A 14639-nucleotide genomic window follows, 5' to 3' on the forward strand; every position below is an offset into this window, starting at 1 on the left:
GCCAGGGTAACCGTTACGTCAGCGCGCTGCCACACAGGCAGCATCCAGCCTTCAGGAGGCTCCACTGCACGTTTGTGTCACTGTTTGCTTCGTCCTAAAAAAAAGACCTAAAATATTTTTTAATGTATTCAGCTTCAACCAAGATTAAGTTTCAACAAAAGCAAAGCACTTCTCACTTGCATGAGTTGTGTTGCCTTACAGGATTTTTTTTGTTTTTATTTAACCATTTTTGCAGATAATATAAATGCACAAAATAAAATTTAAATGTAGTTATATATTCATTATAATCTAAATAGAAAAGCACTCAGAGAACGCAGTATTCCACCAATGCTGTTTATTTTCCCCATATAGAATATTCAGAAATGCAGCATGTTTCGACCAGGTAAAGTAATTTAATTGCTTAGTAATCTGATTAATTACGTTGATTGGTTGTAGGTAGGTTGGAAGCTGGCAGTATTACCACCCAGTCAGGCATGTCTCGCTGTGTTTGGAGACCATGCTTTTGCAGCTGTTGGTTTAGGGGGTAAGTGTAGTGATTTTGTGTTGTGTATTTTAAGGGGAGGCTTGCTACGGCCTTTGGTGGCTGTGCGTGTTTGGAAATGGACTTTGTACAGCTTCTGTGTCTGGGTGGCTTGTGAGGAGCTGACTGTCTACACCTGGCCGATGTCTGAGCTCCATATTACACCTGGAACTCATGAGGGCTGATTAACTTGGAGCTCCAGACCTCCTCCCAGCTCTGGTCCTCTTCGCCTTCACATCGGATTGGTCCACCACCACCACTCCTCCTTAGAAGACCCCAGCAATCACCATACACCAGTATTTATCTCAATAGAGCGACTGCTGTTTGTGACTAGTTTGCCCTGGGCTGTCTGTGTGAGTATGTTGTATTGTTTGTGTTCCTGTGTTGACTGTTGGTCTGTAGTTACTTGTGGTGGGTACTATGGACATTTTGAGCTTCTGTTGGTGGCTGCTAATTTGGTGTGGACCCCCCTGGGTCAGTGGAGACTGAGGCTACGTGTGTGTGTGTGTGTGTGTGTGTGTGTGTGTGTGTGTGTGTGTGTGTGTGTGTGTGTGTGTGTGTGTGTGTGTGTGTGTGTGTGTGTGTGTGTGTGTGTGTGTGTGTGTGTGTGTGTGTGTGTGTGTGTGTGTGTGTGTGTGTGTGTGTGTGTGTGTGTGTGTGTGTGTGTGTGTGTGTGTGTGTGTGTGTGTGTGTGTGTGTGTGTGTGTGTTATACCGGTGGGGACCTAAAATGAGGTCCCCACGGGTGGCAACACCGTTTTCTTGGCCATATTGTTGTTAATAAAAAATGTAAAAGTGCAAAAACGTTTGTTTAGGGTTAGGCATTGATTTGGTGATGGTAAGGGTTAGGAGTTAGATATGAATGGGAGTCAATGGTAAGTCCCCACTGGTATAGAAAAACAAACGTGTGTGCGTGTTCAGCTTAATTTTGTTTTATTTTGTTCTTTGATTTAGCAATGCCTACCAGCCTTGTTTTTCTTTGGGATCATTTTTATGTTCCATTTGCTCCTGAGCAATAAATTCCTTTACCTGAACCAAATATCATCTGGTATTTTTGTTACATCTAGCTGACCCGAGAGGTTGGGTTGTAAAAAGCATGTTTTTTGTTTATTAGTTACTGATGGTCAGAAATCACAGCAGCATAGAATGTGTCCATTTAATTTAGATGTACCCACAAACTAAATGGCCTTGCGCTGAGCACAGACATGTGTTATGCATGTTATGTACGGATTCCGAATTGCGTGACCGAAATATGTAGCGGGTGGTGGGAATTGATGGGTCTCAGAAACATCCCCTCAATTTTATCATTTGTTCCTTGTATGATTTCCAATAAGTCTGCAGCAATGGATTTGTAGTAGGATCACAATCATGTGATCGTCTGCAGGCAGCTGACGTAGTGTTCACTCATCATAGTTACAATGATGCCATGCCGCTATCTGGCAATGATCCAGAAATCTTTAACAAATCTGTAGATCTGGACTATAAGCCGCATCGCTGCTCAAAATTTAATCACTTGATCTTTGTGTCATTTCTGACCTTCACTGAAAATTTCATCTGAATCTGTTGGTCCATTTTTAAGTAATGTTGCGCACAGATAAACAAACATATGCTGATCATCACATAACTCCCCCGCATTCCTTGGCGGAGTAAAAAAGTACATCTTTGCATAGAATGCTTACAAACAGCAATTCTAGTAAACCCTATCTGCTGCTCTGCATTGGGTTACAAGCTCTCAGTATCACATTGCTCTGGCGATACTACCAGAGAAAATCCATCTTGTACCATCCCTGCTTATCTTTAGCAGATGTGCCAGAATTCATTGCATCCACATCTGATGCAGCTGGTGATCATAAATCTTTCACCTCTGTGTAGAAATCCTTCTTCTGTGGTGCTGAGCAACAGAGAGGAAGGTGGATGGAAAAGTGACACCATCCAGGAATTGGCTGTAAACCCACTATGTGAAATGCAGATATTTGGCAGCCTTGCTCATATTTACAAGTTGCTTCATAGTTACAGTTTGCAGGCTGACTAATAAAGATGCCAAAAAGGTAGTAAAATTTAGTCCTAAAAATTTGATCACATATAGCCTGGTTGTAACTGTTCTGTAATGTAATCTGCAGATTTAAGTAAAGCAGTTAGCATAATGTATGTACATCCAGTTGTCATTAATCACTATTTTTTTAACTTAATATGCATATATGCACATATGCATAAAATATCTAAGCGCACACACTCACACAACTGCAGCTCTTGCACAATGTATATTACACTTTAGGCTCACACTCTGTACTCTTCATTATTTGTTACTTTTTTGGGGTTTTTTTAAGGATTTTTTTTGTAATTGTGTCTTGGTGTTCTTGCTCAACCTTGTGGAGCAGTCACTTTGCATTTCACTGCACATGCTGTATAAGCATGTGACAAATAAATCTTTTGACTCTAACGGCACACAACAGTAAATATGATTAATCTGCATACAGTACAGGAAGTGCACGGTAATAAAGATCCAGTTTTATACTTACATTTTTCCTGTTATTTCTAAAGATTTGATAACAAAAATAAGAATTTTCCTTACACCAAAAGTTCCTCTATGCTAGAAAAACCCTGAATGGTCAAAAGCTGCACAGCTTTGATACGCAAATAGATAAATCTCTTTATGTACAATCGATGGTAGGAACATACTCAAAAAAATGTGCAAAAATGCATATATTGGAAGACCTTGTATGTTCAAAACTGTCATGTTTGTGTTTGAAGAAGTTATGTCCAATGCTGCTTTATCCTCACAATGAAGTGATTTCTGCAGTGTGATAAAGTAGGTTAATATTTTCTCTTTAGTTAGTCTGTATGTTTCTAACTTGATTGTCCCTCAGCATAGCCAGAGTTCTGTCCATTCAGCCCACATATAGGACCCAACTGACAGCCAAAGTGCAGGTATGTACTAAGGATTACCTTCTGAGGTAAGCCACCCTGCTTCAATTAACAGCTTGTGTGAAAAGAAAAGCCAAGTCGTTTGTATGTAAACAAACGGGCAAACACACCCACATGAGACTGAGACACGAAGAGCTAAGATACTCATTTTTATTAAGAGTAAAAACTTGAGTGATCGGACAATTCAGTAGAGTGCATTAACAAGGATATTCAATAAATATACATTCCTTCTGTATCTTTAAAGGTATATAAGATTTCATTATTAGCATCGTCTCTAGAAAGGCTTATAGCTACTGTGCACAGTTCGGAAAGGCAGGGCATGCAAACAGCAGTCATGCCAGAAAAAGTCAACAAAATATAGGAAGGCAACATTAAAAAGCTTTTATGGTGAGTATTTAAAATGAACCCCTTAGTAATAGTGCTCCGTAGTCCTATATATTAGCTTGTATTATCTTCCCGAAACCCATCTACCCTTCTGATCTCAAGAAAAATAGTATTTCTACACAGTTTTCACACAAAAAAAATGCTCAACTTTCTTTATAATCCCTGAAGGGACAGACAGATGTACAACGCACAACAAGTGATGCAGATAAAGTCCTGTTTTTGCTTGGATTCTGTAATTAGTAGCAGTGTAAATAGCAGACTGTAAACTGTGTTTGAGTTCAAACCTTGGCATCTGTGTTCTCTGCGATCACAGCTTAAATAATCTGTAACCTCAACAATAATTGGAAAATAGTCACCGTTTTTCAAGATCAAAATAGTCTGTAAACAAGTAATAGACCCTGGTAGGTGCATTAGCAGCATTCCTGCGCTCCATTTCACAATCATAGATAATAGCAGCGTAAAGTAGTGAATCTGACTGCAGTCTAGCCGTCAGATTAGCGATACAGTGTGGAGACAGAGTGCTGAACATGTGGATGTTATCATTGAGATAAGAACATAAAATATAGAACGCTCATTCTGTATGCAGGAACTAATATAAAGATGGAATTGGCAATTGTTAGTCCTATAGGATTACTATTATGAATGAATTAGCGGCTCATAAGGAGGGACAAAGTGTTATGATACACACACAGCAGCAAAGGAAAGATTTTTTTGTTTGTTTTTACATGTTAACATTGATGAAAATATCCAATTTTAGCAGAAACATTCCCTTTTATATTTTAAATTAAGTGGCATACAGATGAATGACAAATTAATGGAAAAACCTACACAAAGTGGCTTCATAATGTGCTTCCACATACTGCCAGAGTAGATTCAGTGCATCTTGCCAATAATTTTCCAAGTGTCTGGAAGGATGAACACCATCCTTCCATAACATATTCCCACTCTCGATCCTTTCCATCAAACCTTTTAGTGACCCCTCTTGTGACCTTTAGATTGTAAGAGACCCCTTCCAACAGGATAAAATATTTCATCCTATAAAGGCGGTAACAACTTTGTATTGATTTCCAGGAAACATTGCCACTGAGGAAACAAGTGGACCCAAATTATACCAGCAGGAGTCACTAGATCATCTCCCTATACTGGTCAAGGGCTTAGATTTTTCCTTTAATTTGTCATCTGTGAGTTTATTCGGTAAATAATGTGGATAAACTTGTCCTTGATCAATGCTGATTTTAAAAAATTAAATTGTATTGCAACAGATCAGCCATCGAGGTCATGGTAATCCTGAAAGCTTCAGAAAAAAGCAGCCAGACTTCTCTTTAAGGTTCTTTAAAACATCAAAAGAAGGTTTGGGGTGCTGAAAGAACCTAAACTTTCTCTTTTAGGTTGAATTTCATTTGCTTTTCACTGAAGTTTGTAGAATTTTTCATGCCATCCTCTAGATGGCAGAAGTTATCCACAATAAGTTTACAGCTGTGAAATGCTGGGTCTCTGATTAACCACTTCTCTGCTCTTTCATCGCTATCTGTTATTTGGCTTCACACATTCTTTCTATAATAAGAAACGTGTTTTGACAACATCTATACAGTGGCTTAGATTTGACCTTCAGCACAAACAGGCCAGGCACAAATACTGTTTCCATAAATGCTCTGAAAAGTCATGAAACCCTGCATTATTTTAGGGCTACAGTTAATGATGCACTTTGTTAAATTAAGCTGTTGATTAATTTCTTAATTGTTTATAATTTTCAAGCTCAAGTTAGGTCCAAAAACTTAGACATATTGTTCATTATCTTAAAAAGCCCCAAAAGACCAGCAAATGTTAAAAACTGAGAAACTGGAAACTGGGAATTTTTTGGTGTTTTTGTTCTAAAAAATGACCAATCAATAACCATTGATGCATTTTCTGTCAACCACAGTGACTGTCTGTAAATCTTTGTTTTTAGCTCCAGTTTCCTGATAGCAATTTTGAAATGTTCATCCTGCTGAATGAATTCAGACAAAACTGCTTTCACATTAAGGTACTGATCATAACAGCCTGTATAATGTGGATAAAAACCTCACTATGTAGCTCTCTCTGGTAAAGCTCTCATGTTTGCTCCAAATATTGGCTTTGGAAGTTATGAAATGCTTCTACATTATTATACACCCCAGAAGCATCGTCGTTAAAAGTTGTAGCAAAAAGTGTGTAAACTGACATGCGATCATTCAAAAGCGAGTGAAAGTTGCTACAATCTTTGAGCCCAGTGTAGATTAATTATTCTGTCTATACGTCTGACAATCGTATGTTTTTAGCTTGGCCTCTGCATGGTAAAGGGAATATACCGTATAATCAGTCACAAGCATGACATTACAGGCCAAAACGTCCTTGAGGTTAAACTGCAGCACCTGCAATTGTCGAGCTCTGTTAAAAATTCATCGTATTGATTTGGCTGACAACCGAGACCCTCTGGCCCTTTCTTCTAACTGCTCCTTCAGTGTTTGTTCGATAAGTCACAGCATCGCATTTGGAAGGATATTATCGATATCCATTCGGTTCCTGCTCTTTTCCAAGATTTGTGTGTGAAAGCAGCAATGATTATCTGTAAGGGTCCTTTCAGATCTCTTCCTCTTGGGGAAAAAAACACCACACCTTTCTTTGATTTAAACAAGTGAAGGCTGTAGTGTTTTCAATAGCAGGGACTGATGGGGAATGCACGGCCGCAGCACAACAGATGTCATCTAATTCAATCACAGGCTCCGTAAAGAGACTCCTTTTGATATGCACCATGAGTGATGCAGCGTGGATTTTGCAGCTGTTTCCTGTACTTAGGATGATGACGGTAAAACATGGTGGACACAATTTGATCAATGCCTTAGAGCCCCAGATCTTAAACTTTACATGGGGTTGTTTCCAATACAAGAGTAGTAAAACCAGGTTCCTTCTAGGGTTTATCAACTGACAGGTCAGATGAGGTTGTCCGCTTCTATTCATGTCATTTAACCAGATTTATCGAAAATGTGCTTTCTGGTTGGTTTAGAGATCTGAAGCCACTTGCTGTAGTTAGTATGTTTGTAGTATTTAATGTGTTGTAGCTCGGTCTGAAGACAGCCAGAGATGCACATTACTATTTACATGAGGCCAAAGCTTTAACTACCGAGAGGCAATAAAAGATCACCACTAAAGCTGTGTGGTAAATCTCCCACTATTTGGAGAGTATGTTTAATGTTTGTTGTAGCAATTGTAGCTACACATGCTGCATCGCCTCTTCACAGGCATGCGGGTGATATTCCCCCTTTTAAAGGGTGATAAATGACTGCCACGAATAGCTTAAGTGACATTTAACGCTCAGGCAATGAATATAGTTTCATGTGTTCCCTTTTCCTTGAGAGACCGCAACAAGGAAAGAAAAAAGATTAAATAAGTTGCAAGGTAATATTCGCATATAAATGAGTAGTTCTTCATGAATCGCCAGGAGTGCCTGACTGCAAAGGAGCCTTTACTCTCCTCCCTAAGTTCTTTTGTGTCCTTGATCAAGTCCTGCAAACCTGCTGACACTTTAATCCTCAAAGTTTTAGTTTTCTACAAAATGACAATAATAAAATGCTACAAAGATCCATTGAAAGAAGTCCATTGCCCTTGGAGACCAGCAGTTCTCTAGACACTGTTTGGTGAAAACAAACCCACAATGCTTTGCAGTCACAGAGATCCGTTGGAGATCTCTCTGAAGCCGCTGCTCTCAGCTGACTGACTGGGTAGATCCGTTGGATTGTCGTGGTTGCTACCTTTGATTTGTACCTGTCCGTCATCAAAGTGGCTCATTTTGACTTGACCCCTCTCTTGGTAACTGTCCACAACTGGCACAAGTCCATTGGCCAGGTCTTGGTGACTAACTTTACTTAGTCTGTCATCGTGGTGCCTTGTTTTGTCTGATGGCTGTCCATCGACTTTGTGACGGTTCCTCATCGGTGCAGGTCTGTTATCATGCGGCCCTTTTCTGATAGGCACTGGTCCACTGTCTAGGTGGCTGGCTTTGAGTGGCACCCGTCTGTTCATCTGGTGCTTGTTGCAAACAGGGATATTATTAGCCTGCAGGGAGCAGGTGTGACGTGAAAACCAGTCCCGCTCAAATGCAGCCTGTAGCTGCTCCACCACTGTGGAGTTCCTCTCCTCGACGCCTTCTGGCTGACTGATCACAAGGCCGGCTCCGGCATTAAAGGTAAACTCGTTCCCCACCCAGTCAAGGTTACCTGTCGGGACACAGAGTCAACGAAGAAGACAAAAACAACTTTGACTACTAAGTACATCAGAGAACTGATGGGATTGTTCAAGGAATCTTACCCAACGTCAACAGCTCAATTCGGACAGGAAGTTGCTGAACAAACCTCTAATAACTAAACAGGGATTTCTGCAGGAAATTTTTGTGTAGGCCAAATTGAAACTTTACACAATTATTTACACTTCATTTATTATGTTATTTTAAGAACTTAGTTCATTTAATGACAGAGGAATATTAGGGCTATTACTTCCCAAACGGAGACCTACAGGTGCCGACTTTCAATAATGGCAACATGTAACCTTTTATAGCATCAAATAGCTAATCAAAAGCAAGTGTATCAGAAAAAATTGCAGCAACTATTAGAAAAAATATCAAAAACTCTTTACAATGCAAGGAGGGTGGCATAAAGTTGAAAAAAAATGGAACACGTAACACTATTTCTTTAGCCTAGCCACGCTAGACAACCCACGGCAACGAATTTAATTCTCTGCCAGGGAGGGTCTAGTTACCCTCCATAAGGCTCGAGGCTGGATTCTCCTAAAACTGGCCGGACCAATCACCATGAAGTGTGGAGTCAGAAGGCGGGTGCAACGAAGTGACGACAGAGGCGTGACGATTCTGACAGAAACAACCAGCGCACAATAAACGGTTATCTTTCGACTCTGCTTTGGCCACAGCCCTTAAAGATTTGAAGCTAAAATTCAACTTGAAAGATAAACAAAGGACGGCACTTAAGTGTTTCATTGAGAAGAAAGACGTATTTGGACTTATGCCGACGGGATATGGCAAATCCTTAATATACCAGTTGGCTCCGCTGGTTGGGAAGCTAATGGGACTTAGCCACAATCCGCCGGTGCTCTCGGAACTACGTCAGCCTATTCGTTGCGTTGATTGGTTGTATACCTACCCAATTGCTGCAGAGGGATTTGATAGACAACCTTTTAGCCCGCCTCCCTCCCTGTCGAGCTTCCCTAGACCCTTGTGCCGTCAGAAACATGGGTGTAGCATGGCTAGGCTACTATTTCTTGTCAATGATTCACAAAAATGTGTGTAAAAAAAAAAAAAAAAAATTCACAATTTAAGGTGTTGAATTGTCAGTGGCTATAAATTGAAGAGCAGCTGTACCACATATGTCCTTATAACACTGAAATAGGAATTTTCAAATTACAGTTTGTGCAGTGATTTAATAAATAAGATAGAAGTTGCACTAAATGTTGAAAACTTATTGGGTGTGTTTGGTGTATTTTTGACTTGCAAAGAGAGCCAAGTTCAGTGTTTCCTTCTGCCTAATTTCCCCTTTAGATACTGATCTTTTTATCTTAAATAACGAACTGTTCCTTTAATTCCACTGAAAAGTAGACGTGCACAAAGTGAGCAGACATACAGTCACAAAGTCTAGCCGATGAGCTCACCTAAATAAATGGCTCTGTCTGTAACCATAAACCTGTTGTGGTTTATTCCCTGGAGGCTGCCGTCCCTCTGCATTCTGGGGTTGAAGAACTTCTACACACACACAAAGACACGTGCAGTGATGCAGTAAGCATTGATAAAGTACATCTACAGAGTCGAAAATAGCTCACAGTGGCCTTCAACTCACAGCCTCCAGTGAGCAGTTGGCCTGCTCCATGCACAGACTCCTCAGGGACCAGATGAAGTTGAAAGTAAGTGGATGGGTCTTTTCCCAGAAACTTATCAGCAGACGGACCCGCACCTTCCTCAGGATCAGAGCCTCTCTTATGAGATCGTCGATACGAGACCAGTACCTTGGCACCAACAAAGACACAAACATGGGCATACGGCCAAAGAGATGGAGTCTAATCACTCAAATCAAAGCAGGGAATCCAAGCTATTGATGATAACTGCCTGCTAAGTCTTTGTATAGCAGCCGAGCCGCCTCTAACCTGTGAGTCCTGCTGCCGAGGAGCGGCAGGTAGTCAGTGATGGAGATGTATATGAAATGTCGAGCATCCTGGATGACCCTGGAAATGGCTTCCAGATCGGTGCTGCGATCTTTAGGGATGAAAACATCTGGCGAACTCTGTCAAGAGGAGGCAAGGCAGCAAAGATCGTTAGGAAGTGCTGTGGGTTAGAGAATGCACAACTATGGATCCTTCTCAATAGAAACAAACATGAATAGGTTTGAGAGCAAAAACCTTAATTTCCAAAATGACTTAAAGGAGTCTATATGCAGATCTACAGCAGTGATCATTAACACTGTTTACATTATCTCATCTCTTATCATTGCTCACCGTTGGAAAATGACTGTATTCATGTGAGTGTGTTTGTTTGGCTGCTAGATCTAGTCAGTGGATATGGATTAGGAGAAATAATAATTGGGATGAAATAGAGGTGGTGAGGCAGAAGACAAGCCCTGTCCTTCACTCTGCTTTTTAGCAGTTGGCACTAGGTATTCAGCATCTTGCACTAGCTAACTGATAGCATCAGCACTGGTCACTACCTGGAGCATCTCCTAAACGGGCCTAGGTCAATTGAACGTGGCAGTGCTATTTGGATTGTGTAGGAGCAGTGTGAATCTGGGACACTGGAGTTCACCACCTAGCCTCCTGGAGGTGTTGTGGGACTAAATAAGTGAAACACCGATGAAGGGAGGTTTCCACCTGATTACCCCCAGAGATGTTAGGAATCACTGCTCACTGGTGTGTACAGTGATGGGTTAGGGATCCTAGGTCCTTCACTGAGTGTGCATCTTTTTTGTTTGGAGCACTAGAGTCTTGTGTTTAAGCTAACTGTCCACCACCAAAAGCATCTACAATGGGCACTTAAGCACCAGAACTGGAGCCTGAAGCAATGGAACATGGAGGCCTGGTCTGATGAAACACATTGTCTTTCACATCATGTGGATGGCATATCTGGGAAGAAATATTATCTGGATGTATGTCAGGAAGAAGGCAGGTTAGTGGAGATGGTGTGGGGCTCTGGACAATGTTATACTGGAACCCTCCACTTCTGGCATTTATGTGGATGTTACTTTGAGGCCAATCTAAACATTGCTGCAGGACATGTACGAGGGTTCTCTGCCTCATCAGAAAATGTCAGGAATATTATTCTTGCATTCTTTTTTGACATATTCTCCTTTAACTTCAATGTACTTGGTCTACCGATGTTCAAACTTCGGTATCTGTAGCAGAAGGTCACAACTTGAGACTCCAGAAACTCAACAGCATGCATGATGTCTTCATCACTTTGAAAATGGTGGCTAACCAAGTGGGATTTCTGACATTTGAGTTTTTGTGGACAGTTATGTAACGCTTGATAGTATACAGTTAATGGGAGCGCCTTATTTGTGTGTGAGGTCGAGAACTTTTTGAAATGCGATCATAGACAACTTCATGGGTGATAGCAGTGACCTCTTTCAGCAGGTTAACGCTGCTTGTAAAAACTGTCCAGGAATGGTTTCTAGAAACACGACAAAGGTTTTCAAGGTGTTGACTCAACCTCCACATTCTCCATAGCTCAGTCTGATGGAGCATCTGCACAGTATTAGGCAGGTGGTGTTAATGTTGTGGCTGATAGGTGTAAGTCTGTATTTACAGTCTGCACATTTTAGGTTAGAGCTCCTTGCTAAAAAAAATCTGAATATCTGTCTAATTTCAGCTGTACTGTAGATACTTTCTCATAACAGGCCTTTTTCACTGTAGAAATTCTGAGTTGTCATTCAGTAAAAGCACAGATGCAGCTGATAACATTAACGATGGTTCTGCTCCGTTTGAAAACCAGAGGTGCACCCACACAGGTGTCTGCCATTATTTTGTCTGATTAGACCTCCTCTGAGCTTCACTGACGTCACTCACTCCTGTACCTGTCAAAGTGCAAAAAATCACACCTTTATCAGTCTAATGGATGACCGCACAGAAATCCCAACATAGAAGCACTCGGCTTCAGCTAGAGCTGAGGATGGATGTTAGAGATGGGAAAGGTTTGTATAGTCTGTAAGTGATAACTTGCACTCAGATTGAAATGTTGTACTGTGATAATACGTCATATGTTTTTAATTTGTGTTTAATCACTGGGAACAACAGTACTTGAGTGGTGTGAGGCGCCCAAATTTTTTTTAAGATGCATTCGATGTACCTCAGGACGAGGAAATCAGACCTTGAAATTCCACCATTTCTCAATCTCTGCACATTCAGTGGACTCTCTTGTATTTCTATGAACGACATGTCAACAGACGCGTAGTTCAGCTAACTAAAGAAAGAGAAGCAGAAAATACAGAAAAGGTACATCTAAGATTTTTTTAACAATAAATGCAGATGTTCAGAAACCTTTCTTGAGTTGTTAAGTGGTGGAATTTTCTGTGATTTTTTTTTTTTTTTTTTTTTTTTTTTAATTTCCCAGTCAGATATCGGAAATTCAGAATTTTCAGTTGCCATCAAATGCAGGTTTTGTGAACCTCCCAGTAGGATGTGCTTTCAAGTAGTTTTATTTTTAAGCCATAATTGCAAATTGAATGTTCATGCAGTTCGTCATTTTAGTGACGCGAACACTTACACACTTGTGAAAAGGGAAAAAAAGGCAAATATGAGTGTGTGCTCTTGTACAGTGAGTCATGAATGGGGTGATTTCAGCTCCACTTCTGGCAAATCATGATAGTGACTTATCAATAAAATATTGTGGAAGCTCAGCAGTGTGTAGGTTTTGCCGTTTTCTTGCTGAATCATGAGAGAGAGTCAGTACACCGAGTCCTCGAGCTCTGAAACTAGTTCATCTAAACAGCCTGCAGTTGTTAATGATGTTATTAGTTACACATGTGCTTCTTGTGGTGCCGCACATTACAATAATTTAGTGGCAGAGTCCTTGAAGTGAAACGAGCCTTTAATTCACATGACTTATTACTCCTGTGCTTTTCATGATTGATTATGTCCAAATGGCAGAAATAAGGGTTGCTCGTTCCTCTCATCTCAAACACAGAATATCACATTTAAATTGTCTGTTCTTCAAGACCAACTTAAATTAATTGCTTCAGTTGTTTACACACAATTGAATTAAGTTCATCCAAATAACACTAACAAGTAATAGTAATATAGTTTAACTGAGAGATATGCCTAAATCATACGAGTCCTTTCAAATGCTACAATTTCATTTTAGGGAAAACCAACACTTCCAAGTTTTCTAACTTGTGTATAAATTATAAAATGTGATATTTTTTTGATTTTTTTTTTTTTTTTTTTTGTCATTAGACTTGCTATTCTTTACTCTGTGATATTAACAACTGAATTACCGCAGAACATTTTGAAGAAATGTATATATCTGATGCACAGTGCTCAAGAGTTAATGAACCTAATGTTCACTCTTTGGCAGAAATTCAAATACAAAAAGGACAAAATGCAATTTCAAGTTGATAGAACCCACTAAAGTAAACTGCCTTCACTAAATCAGAAAGATAAGAGATTTATGCAACACTTTTGTAACACCTTTTGCTGTCTCACTTCAAATGAAATGAATTACAAACATTTAAACTTAATTTTATTACATTTTTAATGCATTATATTTTGGAGTGTGAATAGAAGGAAAGTAAATGCTGTTGTCTAATGTACGTGTTTTGTGTCTGACTTCATGTGCCTGTAAAGTATCACTTTAGACCGCAAATACAAATTAATGACTGCAGAGTCAATAATGAGGCCAAAACCTGGCAGCTATCTACTGTTTTAACTAATTAATTTATGTCCAATATCACTTTGAATATATTTTGGGCTCTTTTGTAATCCAAGCCTTCCTCTCTGCAAGTCTCATGAACCTTGTCCTTGACGCATCCACCATTACAGCATTACATTAATAAAACTTTTTTTTTTCTCCACCTGGGTTGATGTAGAATTCAAAGTAAAGCTCTAATCACCACTTACAGAGATGTAGGCCTGAGCTTTGGTGCTGTTGAACGTGAGCTCGAGCGGTTCGTCCCTGTTGTAGAGGGCAAACAGGCGCTTGGACCAGAAGGACGGGATGAAGTCTTTATACTGGAGCCCCCAGTAGAGGCTGAACACTCTGTGGAGGTCCAGAGCCAGACAGCTGCAGTCGTACACCACCACCCCCAGCTCCTTCCTCTGGAGAACAAACGCAAACCTTTTAGAGAACTAGAAGCACAAAGACCACAAACGTTTGCATCAGTGTATTTGTAATTATCCCTATGAGTACTGTTTTTACTTCCACCTTCATCAGCAAAAATCTTGCCCATCATCTCCATCTACATTTCCTCTCTGAGTCACATTAACTGGTTTTCTTATACATCCACCCACCTTCCTCTTATCAGGACATTTTATCCACAAATCTCATCCAACTGAAACCTCCATCCATAATAAAAAGACACCACAGTGGTCTTCTTTCTCTTCTCATGTTTATTTCTTAGCTCTCTGCAGCGTTTTCCTTTCAAAGATTCCCTTCTATGAGTTTCAGCTTCTCAACTTGCACGTTATAAATTGCCCCAGTCTCTCTGCATATTTATTCTGTCCCTGCAGTGTTGACTCATATTTCTAATAAAGCTAAGGTCTAGCCAAGTGGTGAGAGTGCATCCTGTAATCTCCTGCTGTCACACAAA

General features: G+C 40.2%; 1 protein-coding gene across 3 annotated transcripts in view; it reads right to left on the bottom strand.

The window, feature by feature from the left end:
* Positions 1 to 5835: 5835 nt before the first annotated feature.
* The window catches only part of LOC110952264 (inactive phospholipase D5-like), a 90149-nt gene continuing 81345 nt past the window's right edge, over positions 5836 to 14639 (bottom strand). For all 3 annotated transcript variants that reach the window (XM_051959511.1, XM_022195751.2, XM_022195752.2), the window contains exons 6-10: positions 13951 to 14148; positions 9991 to 10127; positions 9687 to 9852; positions 9502 to 9592; positions 5836 to 8060 (exon numbers count right to left, since the gene is read on the bottom strand). In XM_051959511.1, the coding sequence (XP_051815471.1) occupies positions 7510 to 8060; positions 9502 to 9592; positions 9687 to 9852; positions 9991 to 10127; positions 13951 to 14148 (1143 nt within the window). In that variant the 3' untranslated portion in view covers positions 5836 to 7509. The remainder of the gene's footprint in view (positions 8061 to 9501; positions 9593 to 9686; positions 9853 to 9990; positions 10128 to 13950; positions 14149 to 14639) is intronic.

This window comes from Acanthochromis polyacanthus, chromosome 15 (assembly GCF_021347895.1).
Source record: "Acanthochromis polyacanthus isolate Apoly-LR-REF ecotype Palm Island chromosome 15, KAUST_Apoly_ChrSc, whole genome shotgun sequence".
In the NCBI taxonomy this organism is placed as follows: domain Eukaryota; kingdom Metazoa; phylum Chordata; class Actinopteri; family Pomacentridae; genus Acanthochromis; species Acanthochromis polyacanthus.